The 24,382-nt window shown below is 39.9% G+C and overlaps 1 protein-coding gene across 2 annotated transcripts in view; it reads right to left on the bottom strand.

Annotated features, from left to right (window-relative positions):
• Window positions 1-4,182: 4,182 nt before the first annotated feature.
• The window catches only part of LOC137304726 (RNA-binding protein with multiple splicing 2), a 57,892-nt gene continuing 37,692 nt past the window's right edge, over window positions 4,183-24,382 (bottom strand). The window contains exons 5-9 of one of the 2 annotated variants that reach the window (XM_067973400.1): window positions 20,125-20,275; window positions 19,763-19,870; window positions 15,689-15,837; window positions 5,866-5,935; window positions 4,183-5,164 (exon numbers count right to left, since the gene is read on the bottom strand). In XM_067973400.1, coding sequence (XP_067829501.1) covers window positions 5,873-5,935; window positions 15,689-15,837; window positions 19,763-19,870; window positions 20,125-20,275 — 471 coding nt within the window. In that variant the 3' untranslated portion in view covers window positions 4,183-5,164; window positions 5,866-5,872. The remainder of the gene's footprint in view (window positions 5,165-5,865; window positions 5,936-15,688; window positions 15,838-19,762; window positions 19,871-20,124; window positions 20,276-24,382) is intronic. The other variant, XM_067973401.1, reaches the window with a different exon arrangement.

Raw genomic sequence — 24,382 nt, 5'->3', positions numbered from 1 at the left:
TGGCCTACTCAATAGGAGAAACTAAATCCAAGTTTAGAACAATAAGTAGGTGCACCTAAATGTTGTGGAAATCTTTATATTTACCAACTTAAAAATAGTGAACTGCACTATTGGAATTAGGTCAAGGAATTTGGCTGCCAATCTGCAAGACCCTATAATCATTTAAGCAATGCGTGGCAATACTACTGCAGGATTTTCTTGTGCTAACGATATATTCAGAGATTGAGGGCAGCAGGGTGGAAGACAAAGGGAAGACTGAGGCAGAGGGGAAAAAGTAGTCAAAACAAAGTTAGAAGCAAACTGTACAAAAGAGCTGCTCAAACTCATTTTGAAGTTGCATGTGACTATGTATTGTATAATAGTTCGACCAGTTTAACCTCCTTGGCATTAGTACATGTGCCCAAGGATATACCACATGTTTAATTTTAAAAAGCCATGTAATTTGTAAATTTGATTCAGAATCCAAACTGAATAATAATCTGGAAAGACAAGATCCCCACCATCTCGCTCCTTAGCCAATTAAAGTATTTCACCCGACAACCTGGATACTCACAGTTGAAATTGTGGCTAGAAATCAGCATTCAATAACTGGTCGGCAAAATGAACAGGAAAAAAAAACCCAATAGGAAACAAAGGCCTTTACATTAGTAATTAATAAAATTTTACAGCACAAAAGCAAACCATTCAGCCCAACTGGACTATGTTGAGGTTTACGCTCCACATGAGCCTCCTCCCATCTTACCTCATCTCACCTTATCAATATATTCTATTCCTTGTCCCTCTATCGTCCCCTTAAATGCATCTACACTATTGGCCTCAACCACTCCATGTGATAAATTCCATATTCTCACCACTCGAATAAAAGTTTCTCCTAAATTCCACGTAGAAACATCTGCGTTTAACCTGTTGACCCTTCATAATTTTTTTTAAAAAAAAGGCCTCTACCAAGTCACCTCAGTCGATTCTAGAGAAAAGATCCCCAGCCTGTTCAGTCTTTCCCGGTAGTTGTATCTTCAGTTCTGGTCAGTCCCTCAGTGATAGTGTTCCTTCAACTGAACCAGGAAGCTGGGAAGCCCAGTATGTGGGCTCAGCACTGTTACAGGAGCTTGGCTTGCAGGTTGAAGTGACAAATGGAGAGCACAGCTGGTTAACTAGACCCATCTTTAGTCACCATCCAGGTTTTTTTTTTAAAAAGGCTGCAACCAGAATCAAATGCTTGGCAAAAGACTTCACTGTTAATGGTAATGCTCCTTTTACAAATAAATGTTTAAAACCTACATCAGTGGTGGAGAAATTGAGAATAATCCAGGACAAAATTAATTGGCATTTCAAAAAAATGGGTTAATAAAATGAAAGCCAGCATATTTGTTAAAGGCAAATTGTGTTTAACTAATGAGTTTTGTGATAAAGTAACAGAAGGTTGATGAGGGTAGCGTGGTTGATGTGTATATGGACTTAAAAAGATGTTTGATAAAGTACCACAAAATAGAAGCCTATGGGATTAAAGGGACAGTGTTGGTATGCATATGGAATTGGTTAAGGGACAGAAAGCAGAGATGAAAGGTTATTTCAGACTGGAGGGAAGGAGACCATGGTGCTGCCCAAGGGTCAATATTAGGACCACTGCTCTTTGATATATATTAATGACCTAGACTTTGAAATTATGCCCTAAGTTTGCAGATGACAAAACTTGGAAATAATCAAGTGAGAATAGTAATAGACTCCAGGAGGATATGGACTGGTGAAATGAGCAGACAAAATGTGAAATGATCATTTTGGTAGGAAGAATAAGAGGCAATATAAACTAAATGCTACAATTTTTTTTTGGGGGGGTGGGGGGGGGGGGGTAGAGCAGGAATAGGGACACCTGGGAGGTATACAAACAAGTCTTTGAAGGTGGCAGGATGAGTTGAGAAGGTTGTTAAAAGGCAGATGGGATCCTTGGCTTTATAAAAAAAGGCAGAGTTCAAAAGTAAGGAAGTTATAAGTTTAGCATAATACTGGAAGGATGCTAAGTCCTTCGAGAGGTTGCTAGAATGGTACCAGGGATGAAAGACATGTTACTTGGAGAGACTAGAGAAACTGGGGTTATTCTCCTTAGGAGTAGAGAAAGTTAGGTAGAGGTATTTAAAAATCAGTAAATAAAGAAAAACTGTTTCCAGTGGCAGAAGAATCAGTAACTAGAGGATACAGATTTAAGAATTGACAAAAGAAGCACAGGCACAGAGGAAAATGTCTTTACACTGAGTTATGATCTTGAATGCACTGGCTGAAAGGGTGGTGGAAACAGATTGGATAGTAACTTTGAGAGAGGTAATTGGATTAATAGTTGAAGGAGAAAAACTTGCAGGGCTTGGGGAAAGAGCAGGGGAGTGGGTCTAATTGGATAGCTCTTTCAAAAGAACTGCCACAGGCATAATGGGCCAAATCGAATGATAAAAATATCAGAGCCTCCTTCTGTGCTGTAAGACAGGATGATCCAGCCTAGGTCCCCACTTAAAGGAACTAATTAGGTTTTGAAAATAGATTGGGGAAAAAAAAAAATACTTCATGGGCTGGAGATGTAGCCAAGGATGAAGTTGAGACCAAGGAGTCTGGATAGACTTTGATAAAGATGTTCCAACCAATGCAGAGCAAAGGCAATAGGATGTTGAACTACATAGCCAAAACAATGGCATATAGTCAGGTGGAATGATCAAACTGTATAGTGCTCTGGTCAGATCACACCCTGGATGCAGTCAGTTCTGGTTGCTAAGAAACCAGGGCTCTTTTCTGTGCTAATATCTAGAAAGCTGCTCCAGTCTCAGGAAGACTTGGGTTTTCAGTCTGGAAACATTGATGTTGTTAGGTATACAAAAAGTTAATGTATTAAACTTAAATAGGGCAAATGGTCATCTTGTGCTGCAAGATTCTATGATTACTTTGATTTAAAACTGCAGGAGTGGAACTACACATGGTCAAACGAGTAAATTTTAGAACCAAAACAGGAAATTCTTCACAACCCTGAAGATTATGGAATAACCTCAGAGGCAGAAACCCTAGAATCATTTAACAATTAGATGCTACAATAGGATGATTAGGACAAATATGGATTGATGAATTATGGACCAAATGGCCACCTTCATCTGTAATTGTCTAATACACAAGAATTGGGTTTCCCCTGAATGTAGATTATATAGTTCTTCACCTAGTGTAAGATGCAACCAGTGTATATACACAACTGCATTAAGTACAGCCAAAGGACATACTTTTGGCTTTGAAAGATTGCAATGTAAAATTTACAAACATGGGTCATGTGTAATCTTCATCTGTCCCACATGATATTGTAAAATTGGCATTTATTGGACTCATCTGGCAGTAGAAAGCCAACAGTTTAATTCCCACAAGCTATTAACAGGAAAAAAAGTACATTTAACTTCTTGCAATATTTCACTGAAGGCTTGACCTGGAAATTGAGAAAAAAATACAAGTCTTGCAGGCAAATTTGACAATTTAGCACTTAATATCAACTTTTCAAAAAAAAATCCAATAGTTGTATTAATTCCTTCTGATGCAAGATTTAACTTTCATGATTGGCATAGAGTAGGGTTCAAGTTACTGCACATTTAACTAGCTTTAAATTGGAAACATTGACTATGTAGATTGTATAAAGCATTTTTAAAAGAAAACAAACCCATTATCCTGCCCAGATCAGTTAAGTATACATTGTGTTTGGAGTCAAACTTTTGTAGAGAGCCTACAACTGAATGGATGGGAGTATTGCAGTGTACAAGCAGACTCTAGCAAAGACTCATGAGAAACATTATGTTCATGAATAAACCACTGGAAACCTGTGATTGAGGAAAATGTAACCCTAACCATGGCAGTGCCAAGTTCTTGCATTAATCCAATGAAGTACCATATAGGTAGTCATTTACACTGGAAAAATTACACAAGTGAACAGGTTACCAGAATCCCACAAAGTTTAACATTGGACAAGATTAACCAAGTTTCAACTTATGCTCATCTATATTTGCCAATGTAGATTACCCATTCCATCATTCCAAAGTTACAGCAACATTGCTAGTCAGTTTCCTCTTATTCAAGTAGTTTACGAGCACCATTAGAAATCATTACTAAATTAGTGCATGAAATCTGCAGTTCCAAAGAACCTTCAAGAGAATCATACACAACTTCAAAAGCTATTTAACATTCGGTCTTTTATAATCCAGTTTCACATTCTAGAAGGATCAGCAACTTACATCTTAAATCTTGCAGTCCTTGTACAAGCATTACAACCACACTAATACTTTAAGTACTTAACACCAAGCAAAAGTAAGCAAAAAACAATACAATTGCACTTCTTTAAACTACCATATGGACTATAATCAGCATTTCCAAACTCAACTGAACTAACATTAAGTTATAATACAGATTACAATTTTAATTGCACAAAAAATCCTTGATGCATAAATATTCTTCATTACACCAGTACAAAAATACTTGTACTCAATATTGTTCAAAATACTTTTAACAAGAACAGCTGATTTTTGGCAAGACGGGTTCTCCAGAAGAGATGAGTTAACAAGCCAGGGCACTAAACAAAAAAGGATGTGGCAACTTCAAAAATATACTGGTGGACATCCTGAAATGTCAACTGGGAGACTCTTCCAATGGCAATAGAAGCTGGTGATATAAAGCTCCCTCAAGAGCATCGAGTTGGTAATTGGTGAATTCTACTCTGTTGAACCATCTTTGTGAAATGGTCAATCAAGGTCTTATGGAAAGGGGAGTAGGGGCAAAGGTCAAGGGCTAGACCAGGTGGATGCATTTACAAAAACATTTACAAGGACAAAAATACACTAGATGTAGCGTTCCATGCCAGTCATTGTACTTCACGGTTCCATCAACATCAACCTTTAATTTTGAAGCTTCACAGCAGGGGTGCCATTTTACTGTTGGTCCTTCCACCAGATAGATTGATCAGACTGCCAGGTTACAGGTCCTCCCACATGAAAGTTCACCAGGAAAGTTCTTAATCCACAGTCCTTAGTGACCACCCCAAGTTTAGTGGAAATGAGCCAGTTGTCCAATATCTCCTTCAGTAAATGAACCTGAAAACAAAATCCAGTCTGTCCTTGCACATCACTCCATGGAGAAACTTGAATTCTTGGATTGGGGCAGTCTAGGGAGTGAGCATTAAAAAGGGATTAAATAAATCATTTTACATGTTAGATGACATTAGCTACTGTCCACAGGACATTTGAAATTTGAAAAACAATTGCTCTGCACTAGACTTGTAATCAGGTGCATGGTGTTAAATACTTTACTGTAAGTAGCAACAGAAGGTAAGTGCTGAATGTTTAGTCTCAGACCACAGTAGTACAATGCTGGAAATTTGTTCTAAACCACATAACATGGAAAAAATTGTTTGGACAAATTCAAGGGGTCCTTGGTTATGAGTGACAATTGTTTCAGAAACTTGAAGTCTGTACAGCTGCCTTTGTAACATTGGAAGGAGCAAGCTTCTCATTTCTAGAACATCTATCCAAAAATCATTCAACAAACAATTTTCCATGATTAATACAAGAGGCAAGACTAATAAGTCTGCAAGAGTCTTTCCAGTGTGGACAAGGCAGAGAAACAAGGAGGCTTTGCATCAAGTTTAGCAATTTCAGCAGTCAAGGATACAATGTTGTTTGAGCTAGGATTGTTAAAACACACACTGAACATAGAATTAGATATTTCAAGTAGAGATCAGACTCCTAACCTTTCCTGTTACAATCATTGGAAGCAAACTTATTGGGGGAACGAAGGGAGGGATGACAAAGGGGATTGAAAGAACACGGCAACCACGCAGACCAACTTGCCATCTGGGGTACTTACTAAATACTTAACAAAACTGACGAGACTTCCATCCTTGCGGAGAAGCTTCAGATGGAGGATACCAGCGCATCTGAAACAAAAGTTCAAATCATTGTACTTGCAAGACAACTGATTTAGGGGCAGAAGGCATCTTAAGCATCTAGGGTTTCTACCCTCAATTCTCAAATTATATTAAAATGTCTTCTACAGTGAGCTAGTCACAATAATTGGTATACATTTGGTGCTCCATTTTCATTTATTTGAAAGCACATCATTCTTTAAAATACCACTTGATCTGTGGGTCTATTCAAAGAATATTCCACATTTAGGACAATACCTGTGGGTACCAGAAAGCTGTTCAATTCTACTGCCCCCTTCTGGTACTAAATCTAGTTTTGTTGAGCATGAAGTTTCACTAATCCCAGAGTGTAAAAGCTAGCTCTGGGTAAGCCAAAATACTTTGTTCGTGTCCCAACCAATAGTTTCAGATTAGTTTGCATGGCATGCTTAGTGTCAAAATGGAGCAGCACAACCTATACACAGTGGCAACCAAATCTCCTGTAGCATTGCTCAACTGCTATGGAGAACATGGCTGCTAACCTAGCCTGTCCCTTTAAGGCCACTGCTAAAAATCCAGGTAATTGCAGCTGCTTGTGAATTCCTGAGGCAAATCAGTAAATTGCTGGTTTATTTCCAGAGTCCAAAGTTGTGATAAAATGAAAGTGTCTGGCTTTCTTTGAGACTTTGATCAATGCATGCCAGATAAGCATGTCTTATAGTGTCTGCTGAAGAGGTTGACATTTTATCCATCCCCATTACATTTGATCCCCATTCAAAATTAACTAGTGATCGCTAGATTAATGCATAAATCATTTAAAAGGAACATTTAGATGCCATAGCCAACTGCTCAAACATACATTTTAGGCCATGGGGAGGTATACTACATGCTTAAATGCACAATTATTCCCACAATCGCACAACTCATTTCAAGTCAAATTCCAACTGAACACAAGCTCATAAGTTTCCTATCAATAAAGCCAAAAGCTTATTCCTAGGATTACTTCACAGTTCCAACCTCTAGCACTATGAACTATGGGCTTTAACCAACACAGATGTGATTTCCTGACCAAAGTTGAAACCAAGTACAGGTAATAGATAAAGTTTCAATAGTCATTCAAAGCAATTTATATATTGTTAAGCCCCCTGCCAGTACATGGAAAACAGGGTCAAGATAGTCAGTTACATTTAGTAACTGAATCTCCACAAAGTATGCAGATCAAGTCATGAAACCTTCACATTAGGGATGTTTGATTCTATATCAAGTTCAGACAATTTACAGCTACACAAAATTTAGAAGGGGAAATCTGAAGACACCATGGAGAAGCTGAACATGCCATATGGACAGTATACTAAGTTTGAGTATGCTGTACTGGAGTAGGCTAGTGTACCAAGAGGGAGTCTGGAGTAGGATAGTGTACCAAGAGGGAGTCTGGAGTAGGATAGTGTACCAAGAGGGAGTTCAAGTATGCTGTACTGGATTAGGAGGTGGGCTTAGATGCCTCAATATTAAGTTTTTATTCTCTTACAAGATGGGGTCTGGAGGAGCCAGGCACCAATTTGTAGGAAAGGACACTGGACTATCACCCTGGACTAATTTTGTGCCCTACCTAGCAGCAGATAAGATGCTGAAGTACTCTTCCAGGGAGGCACTCAACTAAATGAGATTTTTTTCTGGACAGCAACTCATGTTTGCTTAAAAAAAAGTTGAGTATAAATGTTCCCCTAATTCATGAGGAAAAACTGCTCCAGGGCAAACAGGAAACTAGTGAATTCACCAATCCATGCATTAGGTTCAGAGTTGCAGCTAGGCATGGAAAATTTAGGCCATTCGGCCAAAAAGCCACACAGGACACTAATCCTCTATTTTCGATTAAGCAGCACTAATGTAGGTCATGTGCAAATGATCAAATTCAAGACCAAGCTCTGAAGGCTGTGGGAAAGGGAATGCAACACATCCAGATTTGTCATTACACAAACATCAGCCAAGACTAGTCCATTTATTCTGACCCCAATCTGACTACAGTCAGAATCCAAACCACTGAAACGAGTCAAAAATGTGATCGCTGCAATGAAGAACGTTTCACAGAAGTGGCGATCCCAATTTCACACTAGGTTGGAAATGAAGTGCAATTCTACGATGATGGCAGGCTTTGGAAAGTAAAAGCACCAGTTGGTTTAGATTAAAAAGACAGCAAACCTTCAGCTCCACTGCTGGTTGAAAGGTCCAAGAATCAAATTCTAAGCTGAAGTTTCAGTCTGGGTATAAAAATGAATCTGGGAAAAGCACAATTTTAATTAAGACTAGTAGACTCTTCAAATCATGAAGGGTTTTGATAATGAGAAACTTTCCAGCAGCAGAAGGGTTGTTAACCAGAGGACACAGATTTAAGATAATTGGCTAAAGAACCAGAGGAGATGAGGATTATTTCTTTTTTTAAAAATGTGAGTATGACCTGGAATGCACTGCATGAAAGGGCAGTGGAAGCAGATTCAGTACTAATTTTCAGAAAGGGATTTGGGTTTATACATAACATTTGCAGGGCCATAGAGAGAAAGAGCAGGCAGAGTGGGACTAATTGGTAGCGGAGAGCCAGCAGAGGCACGATGGGCTGAATGGCTGCCTCCTGTGCAATTCTATAAGTTTGGGTTGATAGCTTTCATCAGTCCAGTTTACTTAAGTATGCAGTTGCATTCCAAGTTGAAGAGTTAAGTATCTGTGGCTTTCTACATCTGAAAATTCTCAAAACCAACTATGCAGCCAAATCACTGACAAGTTGTTTGAAGAGATGAGAACTGTGTGTTCTGAATCAACCTGAAATAGAACAAGTTTTTTTTAATGAAGGGGATGGTGGGGGGGCATGACAGTTAAGTCATCTAGTTAAAAAATCACAGTACTCGTGGAAAAAGCACATTTAGTGCTAGAGAACAATGCAACCAGGTCTAAAAAGGACACAGTAAACAAGTCCAACTGGATTTAACAGATCGTGGTAGTTAACAGGTTTGCTTGTACTTAGGAAGGAGTCACAAACACACTGGTAGGGTTTTTTTGGTGGGAGGGGGCAGTGATGGGCTTAGAGGGAACCGCATTAAGAGGCAACCAGTCAGATTTATCAAGCCTGCAGATAAAAATCACAGCACCCAGAGGAATCTGGTTTCAGGAAGTTTGCTACTTTGACACTACTCATCGGCAGGTGAAATGGCCAACAACGAACAGGTGTTGGTGGGGAGCAATGAAGTCTTGCATGTCTAAATACCATGAAAAGCACTGCAGAACAAAGACAGAAAAGGTTTCATATCAGGGTGCCTAAAGTTTGGTGTTCAGGAGAATACATCAACTGGGCAGTTTGAACCCATTTCATTGAGGGGGGAAAGTTCTTCTTCTACTGGCTGAGATTATCAGCTGTAGATTATATTGCTAACAGTAAAGTCAAATGTTTCACATTTCTGTGGGCCTTTAACGTTAGATCTGAGAACCAAGATGAAAAGCTGGAGAACCATATCCTGGCATAGCATATGGCTCTGTACCAAGAACCTTCAATTTACTTTGATTGGTCTATTTGACTGGAGGCATTGTTTCTATCTCCACCTAAAAAAAGGTCCTCCAGCAGACTAAACAGAGGCAGTGATGTGCCATCTCTAATTCTGGCTTGTGATGAGACTAGAGTTGGTAGTGCTTCAGCCAAGTGGGCATTACCTCCATGATTGATGTTGGTATCATCTTGTCAACACATGTGACAGATGTTTTTGCTTTCAAAAGGTTAGATTTGGGCCAAAAATGATCCAGGTCTCTGAAAAGATGCAATGAAGGATTTGGGATACCTTTTAGAAGGAAGTCAATAGCCAGGGCAGAGAGCTAGAGAGTTGAGTGGGTAGAATGACTCACCTGAGTGGGAAAAAATTCTATTAAAAAATAGAAGCAAAAAAAATCTTAATATCTGGTCATCTGGAAGAGTTCAAATATTGCTGCTACAAGCTTTGTGGATTTCAGCCCCATAGGGGGGGGGGGGTGAGCAGTTATTCAAGATTGGTGGGGATGCAGCCACACGACCAACATTGACATACTGTGCAAAGAACTATAGTACCTGTGAGCAGCATTGTGGAAGAGTTTAATGCTGATAGTAATCCTAAAAAAGGTCCAGCAATATAGAACATATCAATAGTAATGCAAGAATAAGCAGTGGGTGGGGAGAAAAAGCAAAAACCTAGGGGAGGTTTGGGAGCAGTGGTTCAAGACCAGTGTTTTCTATAGACTTGTTACAAGTCCATGCACAGGTTAAAAAACCAAGGGTAAGGAGAGTCAAAAGGAGCCCCTGGTTAATGAGCTAGAGGTAATCTGACTGTCTGGCAAGCACACCCAGATTTAAAGGATCCACCTATAATTCAGTCTACATTAGTGACCCTTTCCAGGTGGAGTGCTCATGAAACTCATCTTTGGGTTGACGGTACCTCAAACGGTACCAAGGAGAAACCAAGGGTCCTGTAAAGATGTTAGTTTGTCTCTAGGAGACAGTTATTGAAGGGTATCTGGAGGGGTGATGGGACTGGCAAAAAAGAGAGTAATTCTAAGAATGTGAACTGACTTTTGGGGGAAGGAGAGAGAAAATAAAAGGGAAAAGAAAAAAAGTTTGGACATGTGTGGAAGTATTCTGATCGGAAGGGTAAAATGGAAGATGAGGTGGTGTTGAGGTAATGGGGTACTATTACTGGGGGGTTGTGCCATTCAGGCATGACAATAAAAACCCAATCCCCATGACATGACAGTTGTAGACTGGTTTCAAAACCAGTCAGGACACAAGTGACATCCAGATGATAGTCACTGCACAAACATTAACAGATTTGGTAGTGATTGGGAGGAGGAAGAAAAGTGAACAAAGAATAAATAAAAAAAAGTCTCCATGGGGACCAATCATTACCACTTTTGATCAGATGAAATTTCTAATTATAAAAAAGGTGGTGCTGAACATCCATGTACAGGCAAGGCCTGTATATATTGGAGCTCCAACATTGTCAGAATATATAGTCAATGGAAATACCTCAACTTTGCTGATAACACAAACCTCCAAAACACAGATTAATGGCTTCACTAGACTTCAAACAAATGAGTACCAGCCACCAGCTACCAAGTATGTCATGATGTTTGAAGTCTCAAAACCTTTTTATCTTTAATCTTGTAATTGCTATGGTAACCAGTTTCAATTTGTTTTTGTTTAAAATGCACTGTCATTTTTGACAAGCTTAGGTACCACATTTTGGTACAATTAAGAACTTGGATCTTAAAACTAAATCTTGGCCTCATTAGACTGAAGAATTCAGTTTTACTGAAGATCTGGAAAAAAGCTTCCACTCAAATCCATTTTCAATGTTACTAGTAGGTAAATAGATTAGAGAGTCATACAAATTTCACTAGAGTGCAATTTGTTTGTGCAAATGTTCTATGGGATCCTTAATGAGTCTTTTGAAGAAGCATAATTAGATCAATGGGCTCCTTCTGTACAGGTTAGGCTTATAACCTTTAAGTGAAATCAAACTTCATGTGCTTTTCTCCCCTCCCTAGAGGAAATTGGCAGGTAACATCGAAACAATACACTTTCATGCATATTACAAGCCCAGCAATATTTAATGTTTAGAAAGTCACTTCAACCCTGCATGTCATTTATGCATCTACAACTGGGTTAAATTAGGAAAGTGTTATCTGCACATTTCAGCTCATGAATCCATCCAACCCAACATACTGCCAACTAGGTTCTTAGCCAAAAGATGAACAGCCAGGACCATTTATCTAGTGCCACAAGCAGAGTGGTGTCTTGAGCCACAATGTTTCATCAAGACCATCAAGTTAGCTTATGTCCTTCTAGGGCAGGTAAACAGAAATTTACTATTTTAGGTAGAAGCTTATTGTAGTGTTGATCTATTGATGTTGCAGTAATGCTACACTGCAACTTCAGTTCAACAAATCTTACAGGGCAGAGATTAGTTAAGGCTACACTAATTTTTAAAATGATAAATGAACAGAATCAAAGCACATCCCAGAATCTTGTGGAATAAACCAAAGCCATTATTCACTAGCGACCCCAATGATAAAGGCTGAGATTTCAACAGTACTGCTCGAGGGCAAGTGCTTTTAGTCCCTGGTTTTGAAGGCATGGTGCATTAGTGCAATCTTGCAGAATACCTAAATGTTTTCTTCTCTGCCCCATCCCTACCCAAAACACCCTTCTAAAGTCTCCACACTGCTTAAACCCACTGCTAATGAGAACACGAGCAAGAAGAGTTAGTCCTGGTAGTCTGACATCTAGGAGTGACTGGTATCCTTTCTCTTCCCTCCCCACTATGGAAGCCTCAATGAAAAAAATTAATGGCATCATTTTAAAGCTGCAGTCACTAATGGGGCACTTGAATGCAGCTGGAGCTGAGCACTAATGAAAATATTTCTAGTTTCACTTTTGGCCACAATAGTGCCAGATGTTTTGATGGCAGTAAGCTTCATTGTGACTCCGAGTTTTCTAACATCTTACAGAAACCAATGTTCCTTCAAAATTAAGCAGACACCAGACAAGCAGGAAAAGACACTCCAAGGAATCAGTTCACTCCTCCCACTGACATTATGGGGTTGTATTCCTCTACAGAGGGAAGGCCTAATACTGAAAGGATCTAAAACTATAACAGGTGAAGTTTCACTTTCAACTGGTTGAATGGCTGGTGTTTTGGAACTGGTTGGTGCTTGATACAATGCAAACTGGACTAAAAAGGAAAACCAATGTTAAAAAATTGAAATAATTTTATGTTTGGTAGAATGACATTGAAGTTAACAAAATAAATCTGATGGCTAGAATTAGGAGAGGTCAATAAACTTAACCAAAATTCCACATTATATAGAAATCCAACTTCAAATAAATGCCACAACTTGCATGTCTATTAAAAGCTTTGAGTTTAGAGATGAGCTGAGTGTTCACAAGATGCACAAATCTCAATCACTATTGTTCAGTCTAAAAATTTATTACTTTAATCAACTCCAGATGTTGGAACAAATATTGTTCCAAAAGGGATAAAAACAGTACCCAAAAGAGCATTGATACCTAAAGGAGCATTCAAGAGGAAAATTTGATTATTAAAAGCTCATCAAATGCTAGGATTGATATCCAGGACATTTGACAGCTATTCCATTTATGTACAAATATGAAGTGAATCAGATTATACACAATAAAAGGCAAGGCACTCGCCAAAGTCATTGGTCTATTGGAGGAGCTCCAAAGAATCGAGGGTGAGATTAGGAGGCTTACAGGACATCAGAGAACAAGTGGAATATAAAAGTGATGACACTTTTTGGGAGAGTGGGGATAAAATGAAGGAACATGATCCAGGTCCTTAGGCCAAAATCTAAATGCAAGCCAGCCATTTAACGCTGGTTAAGAAAGATGAATTGTCTTCAAAAGACAGGAGCAGAGAATTATGGGGGGGGGGGGGGGGGGGAAGACATTTATACACAACCAGCTGATGGGGAAAATGGGTATTTTGACCTTATGGGTCAGTACTTCATAATGCAGAAGAGCAGCTCAGACATGGACTATTGGGGAGAGGAGGGGGTAATATGCTTAGGAGTGATGGCCCTTTTTTGTTCCACTTGGAAACTCATTTTCTATTCTCTTCACTTGGAGGCCAAAACCTAATCCAATAATGCATTTACATTCCATCACAAGTCAATGGATTGTTTAAATTGAGTGGCCAAGAACATGTCTCCATTAAGGACACAGTATTTCTAGACAAATGGAACGGTTGCACCCATGTAGCTTTTAATCTATTGCCCATGTCATCTGAAGATAGACTAGAAAGCACCTTCCACAAATGGGCTACAGGAACTTGGTTGGGTTTTGAAGTATGAGCAGTTTTTGAACAAGTTACATGAAGCATTGCCAGGCAAGAAATGGGAATGTATACAACCAATTGTTGGCTACTCCCTCCCAATTACAACACAATAGTTGATCTACAGTCAAGGAAAATTCTCCAAATTTGATACCCAATTTATATACTGGTCACTATCAAAGCTCAGGAAAATTGCAATGATTAATGGAACAGATCAGGTTGAGAAATTATAGAACACTTTAGCTCAGTTCTCAAGTTTGCCCCATTTGCTTACAATGTGTCCAGATGTTAAATGTTCTTGAACCAGGAAATTCCTTGCATAATTTACAAAAATGAACCATCTCAAACCAGAACTCAAACCTGGAACCAGGACCACCATATTAAAAGCTAGACTCAATTCATGGAAGTTACAGGAGCTTCAAAGCAGCCAGATTATGATGTTTAGTTAAAGGGTACCATCTCCATGCCCAAGTGTTTGTTAATGGCAGGGGTGGGGGGGAGGAGGAAGAAGCACAAGACATTGCCATGCATTTTTCCACTACATGCCAAGTGAAGCAGTGTCCTGGTTATTGTGCTATGTATTTGCCAGACAAGATTGTACCCCTCAATTCCAAACCTGTGGACCTGGTCCTTCCTTTAATAGAAAGGATTGGCTATGTGTAATCATGGAACAGTTACACCAGATGTCTTGGGAAAACATTCTACATATGCAATATCATTTCTCTTTCAAGTGGAAGTTTGCACATTCAGGGATTTTAACTCTTCTGTTGGCCAAGCCATATTGGTTTAGATTTATCCTGCAGTGCTGTCGTACCACAGGCCAAACCAGGACTGTCAATAGGATGTGGGGGGGGGGGGGGGGGGGGGAAATAGGAACAAATTTCAGTTGTACATTTTGCATTTGATGTATCTGCTTCCAAAGTTATGATCACCACAGCAGCTTCCGTGACAAAGAGGCTGCACTCATTCTAATTGACTATTTGCCCAAAATTTCTGCTACTAAATGAGCTAATGCTTCTATTCAGATTCCTTTCTTTCCACCAGCTCCATAGATTCCCAAAAAGTGGAATTGTAAATTGGACTATTTCAAAATCCAAAAGCAGCCAAACCATGCAATTGTTTTGCTATTACAAAGCAAGCAGGAAGCTTGGAGGCCCAGCTGAACTTACTGGAAGACTAGAAAGAGTTGTTTATAGAGTCTGAAGTGCAGTCCAACTCCAGGGCATCTTATTCCATAAAAGAGAGCACCTACCTTGGTTTCTGTGCATCCAAGCAGAACAATCATTCCCTAATATAATACAATGAAGTATATGGGGATAAAGTATTAACATTTCATGTGAAAGACACCTCCATTGGGAGTTGTCCATTAATTTGGGCCGTTGAATATCTTGGCAAATTTTTGCCATTAACAAGTTATTTTTTTAGTAGAACTTTAGAAAAATAGCATTAGCAATTTGTAAATCAATAAATAAGTTCCATATTCAAGAACGTCACCTACAAAGTAATGTTGTATACACCATATACAAACTCATTAAATACACAGTTCATTTATATATTTTTTAAAAATCTGAATTTACTTACTGAATTCTTCTAATAAATCGATTCTTGCTTGAAGTTATCCTGCACAACCACAAGCCTTTGACCCCTGAAAACAAGGCGTGTCTAGCTCATTCTAGACTAGTTACAGCACCAGTTACTGCCCCCTAGATCTAAAAATAAAAAGTGATCCATGCAAATCTGGCTTAATGCGCTAAGGGTTGGCAATGGTCGATTTGGGCCCGTGTATTAGTAAGAAAACAGTGGTTGATCAGGTACAAAATAAAAAGTTGCTTCGTGAGCAAAATCGGGCTCAAAGGAAGAAATCAGGACCTGTGCAGAGGGGTGTTGGAAGTGCTTGGTTGCCGACACAGCTACCATTAGTTACCTGAGCGTGAAGTGCAGCAGCTGCAGCAGCAGCAGCGGGGTACGTGAACGCAGCATGTGGAATGGCAGGGGTCAGTTCTGTTGTGTACAGTGGATAGGGAGCCCAGGCCTCTGGAGATGCAGGTATCAGTGCTGTTCCTGCAAGGTCATCTGAAATATAGAGAACAGGTTTAGTTTGGTCACAATAAAAAGCTTTAGAATGCAACCTCCAAATTCTAGCAATCAAACGCCCAAAGTCCAGGCAACTTGATGCTTATCTTTGCTTTTTTGTCCCATTGACATGTGGCGGTTTAGAAAGGGCCACTTTTTGCACTGTTGCCTCATTTAGTGGCTGTACCTTTCAATGAGAACACAGACTTGGTACACAAGTTTAAGGAAATGTATATTTAGAAGTTAAGTGGGCCTTGATTCCATGGCATGTACCAAAGCTTAGATACCTCCAGCCCAAGACAGCCAATGTGCAGTTTAAGAAAAACATCACTCCATAGCATTTAATTCACCAGGTGGAGGAGTCTGAACACAACTAAAATGGTGGCCTGTCATTTTGTAGCCAGATTATTTTAATTAAATGGACAACAGGGAATTACAAGCAAAAAAAACACTTCAATAAATCCAGCAGCCATGAAGTCTAATTTGCTTTTGCAGAGGCAAAAACAAGCTCAAAGGAAGCCAATATATTTTTGAAAATATAACTGAAAATAATCCAGTTTTGTTTATAGGAATTAATCCCATTTTAAAATGGAATTTTCCTCTATGGTATTGTAGCTTGAAAAATCCAGAAGCAGCCCAGAAACTCCCTTCAGCATCTGGTTTGTAGGTTCTCCCCCAACCTCCCCTCCCCCACACTTATGTCCTCCATTTTGAAGCAAAAGCAATCTTTTCCCATTACTGCCAACCTACAAGGGTGCCAACAATAGATGGACATCTCCTTTCCTAGACCCGAAATATTTCAGTAGCACCTCATCGGACTTGTTATTCCAGTTGACAGAATGCTGCCCAAAGCAGAGTTTACATATTTTATCATGGATAATGGATCTTGCAGGATCTAAGATATCAAGTAAATTTTTGCTTCATGGTTAAGAAAGTTCCAACTCAGTTATAAAGTGCAACTTAGCTACATTAAATAAATTTAAAACAGAAATACAGTTTCCTAGAAGTAAAGGGAATTAGGGGTTACGGGCAGGAAATTGGACATGAATTTAGATTTGAGGTTAGGATCAGATCAGCCATGATCTTATTGAATGGCGGAGCAGGCTCGAGGGGCCGATTGGCCTACTCCTATTATGTTCTTATGTTCTAACTTTAGTATCCACTGTCTCCATTACTAGCAGGGGTAGGAGATGCAAGAGGATTAGATTGCAAATGCTTGAGTTCATGCCAATTTGGATTAAACTGGCTGTTATTGCAGCAGTTTTTAAAAAAGTTAGTTCAGGTTCTCAATTCCCTACAAGGTTCCTGAAATCTACTGCAAATGTATAATGCAGTATACAAGTTCTCTGGGTGAATTTACACCCAACTTCAATATTAGTGCAAAAGTTTCAGCAATGTTAAATTTGTTTGGTGTTAATTGGTGTCAAGGACCAATTAAACACCCTCTAAAGGCATTTTAAACACTGATTGCTCAAAATCAGGTCAGACCATGACACTAATGGCAACATTGGTGCCAAATAAACTTTTACACTGACAAGTGAATGCACTACAATCTGAAGGGTGCATTCCCAGTGATTGGTTGTAGCTAAACTAGCTTTTACAAACAGATAACACATCAGTTGTAATGGACTCTACATTGAATAGCCATTAGCACTACATCTCAGTAGGGCCGAGGGATAGTTTAGTTAAACCAACTTAGCAAGATTTACTTTGAAGCCACATTACCAGTGTATACAAATTCACATGCAATAAGCTTGCACCTTCCAAGTATGGTGATTCAGGCACTTGTCACTCCCTTTGCATTTGAGATATCATGTGATGGTTGCTTTAAGCAGTTAATCTATTCAAGTTGTGTTCATATGTTCAACTGAATGCTAAGTTGTGTGCCAGTGCTTTGATTTTTCATGAATCTGTTAATTAAGCCTAATCATATCTACAGATGAACTATATAGGATACTAATCACCCAAAACATCCATCTTATGTAGACAAATATTTAGCTGTATTAACTGAATGTTGCTTAGGATTTCAATTTTTCTATTGGAGTCTCAAACTAGGGCTTCAATTCAAGAGACCACTCACCCCATTCCAGTCCATAAAGTCACAACAGGCCTGGGAAATTGTTGTTTTTTCCAAAAGTTTTCAACCTCAAATGCAAATTGTCTAACAAGATATGAAACCATTTTATCATATGGATTTCCCCTTGTGTTTGCACCTTTGTTTAAATTTCCAAGTAAAAAAGGGTAAATATTCAATATGGTCACTCAACCATTTCAGTTAAGTGGCTTAAAAATTCAGTTAATTTTAGGTGACTTAAAGAGCAAAGTTCAGTTCATGGTATTAGCTATTGTCCGATTTGAAAAGGACATTTTTAATCCTAGGTATTTATATAACCCTACGGATGGCTTTGCCCTATATCCACTTGACTCAGTGGATTTGTTTCATTTCAGGAAATTATTCATACCAGGAATGGCAATGTTATGCAGAATCCACCATTTTCTATGGCTTTACCCAGATATCTTCAGTTCCATTTTGAAATTGTTCTAGTTTCCCCAAGTTCTACCAACTCTTAAAGTTAAGGTATTGGGGGTATTAGATGTCAAGATTAGCAGCTGGTGAGCTGTAGGACAATGGGAAATACTGCTAGCCAGTCAATGTATGGTATTGTAAATGGGCAGGTAAATGGAGATGAAGCACAGATCAGCCTAATGATCTAATTGAATGGCCTACTCCTGTTTCTTTAACAATCCAGTTAAGACTATAGACCAAATGGACATTTATAGAACTAATCCAACAGCTGGTTATACAACAGTCAACTAGTAACAACTTATTGAAACCAATTGCAATAATCAAAGCATAACCAAAAGGATTAAACTTTCAACCTGGTGTTTTATCTTGGCTTTCATAATTGGTCCAGTTAAAGGGTGAAAGGTTTGATTTCCATCTCCTGCCACGTATAAAAGCCAGACCTACAGACTTGTCGGCAGTTCGATAGAGATCACATACACTCAAGGAAACAGTTTCATGTCACATGCAAGAACTAACATTGAAAATTGGACAACTGGCAATAAATCACAAATGGGAGACCACAGTTTGTAGCAGAGTCTTAGCTTATTGTCAACACCTTAGAATTGGCTTTAATTTGTGCAAAGTCCATCTTTGGATTAAGGGTGCAATGAGTTTTGCTACTTAAAGCTAGTGAGCAATTATACCCTTATTCAAAGAAAGTGGTCAGTTGCTGTAAGCACTCAATCATTCCAATTAACAACCCATACAAACCAGATGGTCCTAGGGTCAATTCCTGTTCAGTAGTAAATTGTCTTCCCTGGGGCATGGGGGAAGGGAGGGACAGAGGGAGAAAAAGAATTCTGGCCTGATTGCTCTGGAAAACCTTGCTAAGTTCTCTTCCAGCAACAACTAAAAGTACCCCTCGCCCCACTTAAGTTGCCAACATAGTTTAGGCTCAATGGTTGGACAAGGTACAAAAGGGAGCAGCTGATAACTAAGTATACCCTATAGGAATCAATGCTTTCAAATAGCAGAGTCTGGAGGGAAAAAAGGGAACAATTAAAAATATTGCTTGTAACATCTTAGTCATTCCTGCAGTATAGGTCATGAATGCTTCAATGATAATGTACAATGCAAGAAATAATTCCCACAAGTATGAGATTGCATATAATCTTGAACCACTAGAATTCACATGGACAAAATATGAATGTGCTTGGAGCCTAGTAACAAATTAGAGGCCTCCATTCAAGGCCTGGCTGAGGGTCATTTGATCTCCGAACACATTTCACCACTTCAGCTATTCCACTAGATGGTGGACTGTGGCTGTGCAAAGTGTTCCATCTTGGGGCGGGTGGGGTGGGGTGGGCAGGGACGAGAAGTAGTTTAAAAGAGCACCAGTCCACCACAACAGAAGCGCACCTCTCAGCCACATGTGGGGTGGTATTGACTGGCCTTGGAGAAATCCGTGATCAGCATCCCATCCTAACGGCTGGAGGAAGCATGGTGGTGGGAGGCAGCAGTGGGGACCTAAGGGTGGAAAAAGAGATGAATGCTCCTTAATTTCCTACTTTGTTACCATTATCGACGCAATGCATTACTCAGCTTAATTTCATACAAGTTGTGTAGTTGCCATCTGACCAACTTGTCTGCAACCCCCTTACAAGAATTGACAAGGCAGCCATCATGGTATATGGCCTGTATTTTATTGGATTGCTTGACAAGTATTTAAACACAGATCAGCTTATTTTGGCATGGAGGATTCAACTCGAGTGAATACTTACAGGGGTCCCGTGCAATGAAGTGTGCTCCCAAGGCAGGGTGCATATTTGTGGGGTTGGGTGTAGCCATTAGCTTGCTTTTGGCCATCTTTGTGTTTGCCTTTGCAAATTCCAACCGGAGAGTTTGAGGATTTTCTGGATCAAATCGAATGCCCTAAAAAGGGAGCAAATAGAGCATCTCAATTCATCAATACTCTAAAATATTTTACATGGCAAAACCAGCCTAATGTGTTTTTATACACTTAATGATAGAGGGTCCATCAAATTATAAAATTAGACATTTGCCTGTTGAGACACCAAATGATACAACTACAAGCAAAACACTTGTTTCTGAAAGATCTAACATTAACTGTAGCATTTCAGTAACATTCCAATGTCACTGAAAGTGGATAGATTATACAGATCAAGTCAGGTGCACATTAGAGTTGGTACAAAGCCAAACCAACTTCAGAAGTGCTAAAGTTGGTTTGAAGCCTCAGAGACAGTTGTGAAGTAGAGTCTTACCACTTCTTTCTGGCAAGAGGTCCTACTCCTTTTACACTAATAGTCAGTGTAAAGCAAAACTGCTCCACATGTATGCTATCTTTTAGTTGGCACCCTCCCACAGAAAGAAACAAAATCATATGGATCTTTCCTACAACTTTAGCAATACTTCTGTGTTGAGGACTTCAAGACCCAGCTTTGGCTTAAAGCAGGATGTTTAGAAGTGGACTTAGCAAATCAGAAGAACAAAATTCAGCCAACCCAAGCAACTATCTGTCCACTACCATTGAATGCTTGATCAATCTGGTCATTGAATTAGTTTCTTCCACTTAATACACATTTGGATTGTAAATGTACACAGGGCAGGGTGCACAAAGTTACTTCTTTGTAATGACTTGCAGTTGGAACTACCAGCCCCTTTCCTAAGGAATGTGCTGGCCACAGAAAAGCCATTTATATGGACAGTCATTGACCTGCTGTTGCTTCCTATAAAAAGGCAGCACATTTACAAATGTTCATTTACTGCAATAACTCAATCCACATTGGGAGGGTATGCGTTAGCAGGGACAGATGGAAAAGATTAGAGGATGCTTCAATTTAAGTGTGAATCCCCAAAGTATGTAGGCATCTTCATTCTACAAACATACCAAAGGTAACCCTAGCCTTCCTGTCCAGGGGTCTGCCTGCAAGTAGTCATGGACATGATCCACATCACTATCCTTTGGTTACCAATTTACTAGAGGGACATCAGCTGAATGTCTCTACAAAATGAAAGCAACACTAAATTCCATTATAGAGTAGCAAATAAAATGCAACAGATGTGTCCTAAACAAGATGGAGATGTTTGGTCCCATGTTCCAGAATTCCTACCTATCAAGATGCCAAGCAAAAAAGAGGCTGTCATTCTGACTATAGGCTGAAGTGAGCCATGAATAAAGCAGCTTTACCTGGACCCACCCACAGAAAGGAAACAATCAAATGCAGGAAATCCAATACCACCAAGTTTTAGATTCATGTCTAGCATAATTGCCAGATGGCCTATGTAAACAGGTAGTTCCTCCAGTGAAACCACAAGGATCATAATACAACTGATTTTTATTTGGGCCCAAATAAAAGCTTTAAATTTAGTTATGCAACAGCAAGAATCCCTGAATATAGATATGGATTCTGGAGGAGAACTTTCAACAAGACCCCCTAGCACTACAATGTGAGCTGCTTCTTGAAAGACAGCCATGGTACATCTACACAAGAGCACCTAAACTGCAATGATTGAGAATCATGAATCAAATGGGACAGAGGATCTCCTGCTATAGAGAGAGAAACTGCTTGAATTTATCCTTCAGAATCAGCCTTCATTACATCTTATCTGATGTCAGTTGGTAGTTTCTAAATGGGTATGGTGACAAAATGCAGATCTGCTTCTAGGCACCACCCAATAGCATTTAGGCTTGAAGGGGCTGCCCAGTGCAGGTGTCATTGGATAGAATTCCCAAACAAACTCCTTGAACAGGGGTACCATACAAAGATTTGCACTTAATCTCATCTGGTAACAGAGCTAACAGATGAGTGTGCATTTTTTGCACAACTTGCTGACATGTCTAATTTTTAAAAAATTTGTTCATGGGATGTGGGCGTCGCTGGCAAGGCCGGCATTTATTGCCCATCCCGAATGGCCCTTGAGAAGGTGGTGGTGAGCCGCCTTCTTGAACCGCTGCAGTCCATGTGGTAAAGTTCTCCCACAATACTGTTAGGAAGGGAGTTCCAGGATTTTGACCCAGCGACAATGAAGGAACGGCGACATATTTCCAAGTCGGGATGGTGTGTGACTTGGAGGGGAACGTGCAGGTGGTGTTGTTCCCATGTGCCTGCTGCTCTTTTCCTTCTAGGTGGTAGAGGTCGTGGGTTTGGGAGGCGCTGCCGAAGCCTTGGTGAGTTGCTGCAGTGCATCCTGTGGATGGTACACACTGCAGCCACTGTGCGCCGGTGGTGAAGGGAGTGAATGTTTAGGGTGGTGGATGGGGTGCCAATCAAGCGGGCTGCTTTGTCCTGGATGGTGTCAAGCTTCTGAGTATTGTTGGAGCTGCACTCATCCAGGCAAGTGGAGATTATTCAATCACACTCCTGACTTGTGCCTTGTAGATGGTGGAAAGGCTTTGGGGAGTCAGGAGGTGAGTCACTCGCCACAGAATACCCAGCCTCTGACCTGCTCTTGTAGCCACAGTATTTATAAGGCTGGTCCAGTTAAGTTTCTGGTCAATGGTAACCCCCAGGATGTTGATGGTGGGGGATTCAGCGATGGTAATGCTATTGAATGTCAAGGGGAATTGCCATGTGATTCCCAGAGAAGTAGTCATCACATACACAAGCAAAGAATTCAAACACTATTTCTAGGTCATGATATCTGAAACCAGCATGTTTTAATGCTTGGGTAATGCACAACAAAATGGTTCCATTCCAGGAAAATGCTCTCAAGTTATCTTGCTCACCTGTGAAACCTTGTGCCCAGTGACAGTGGGACAGGGTAACTCATCCATGACCATGCAGGCTGCCCTCCCATAAGGACGGGTGCTTGATTCAACTACCAATTGAACAAGACATCCCTTTGGGTGACAGGGCCAGGAATGGGAGCCTGGAAGACAAGGGTCTGAAGGCTTGAATTGTTCATTTGATCAGCAAGATGGTCAAGTGCATAATAGCTGGCAGAGGAGCCCATGCATATTGCAATGGCAGGACAGAGGAACTAAACACTCGTCAGGAAGTCTACATTCCTGACACCCCCCTCTTTCCTCCATCCCCACCCCCCTACAATAAAGTACATGAAGTCAATAGGATTGGGGACGATGGGTACATTTTATCTCCCAGGTTAAATTTATACCTAATAGTATATTTGTACTTGGCTAGAGACTTAATATTTCATGCCAATTACCTCATTAGGACTTTAGAAATTGAGTGCTCATGCTTAATTTTTTTCTGGTTCACCCCATTTGATGCAGGATAAACAAACATGGCATTACCTAAGGTGGGCATTAGTGACATGATTCATCATGACTCATGCCCACAACTTTACTATGTAAAAAGGCACTATATAAATACAAGTATCCCAATGCACTCAGACAGAAGACAACATGCCCAGTTAAGCCGCCATAGCACATGATGCAATGGATCAGAAAGTAAGTGCAAAAGGAATTCTGCTTTTTCCATTTGACCCTGCAAGAGGTTAGGAAGTCAATTGGCAATTAGGACAATAGACCAAGGAGGAAAGCCTTCACTGCCAATTTCCTGGGGCCTGTCCTAAGAATTGAAGTGATCAGTACTAGAAGACAATCTCAAGCTGGAGAAAAACCAAATTGTGCAGGAGTGGCAGCTGCCGAGAGAGAGCAGGTCATGCGTCAGTGCTCAATGTGATGGGGCTCAGGATCCAGATAAGGAAGAACATGGAATGAAGGAGTAACTGAGAAGCAACTAGAAAATAAGAGGAAAGGGGAAGACTATAGTTGAACACAAGTGCTAACTTGCTTTCAACAGTTATATTGTTTACTATTCTAGGCCCTTGCAACAGTTTGGCATTTTTGCAGCCAATATTAAGAAATTTCCCCATTTCAAAAACGGTGGCCACTACAATATTCCATATCCTAATGGTGAATTCAGTTTGTTGTGGGTAAATTCAGCAGTAGTAAAGCAATAATCTTCATTCTAATCAATTAGTTATGGTCATGCTGATCCTGGCAAGTAACCAAAAGGACCTGAAGGGACAGTCACTTTTTTAAAAAAGTTATAC

The sequence above is a fragment of the Heptranchias perlo genome, chromosome 38 (assembly GCF_035084215.1).
Source record: "Heptranchias perlo isolate sHepPer1 chromosome 38, sHepPer1.hap1, whole genome shotgun sequence".
Classification (NCBI taxonomy): Eukaryota; Metazoa; Chordata; class Chondrichthyes; order Hexanchiformes; family Hexanchidae; genus Heptranchias; species Heptranchias perlo.
The sequence above is the reverse complement of the archived record's forward strand: the minus strand, read 5'-3'. Positions and strand labels throughout refer to the sequence as shown.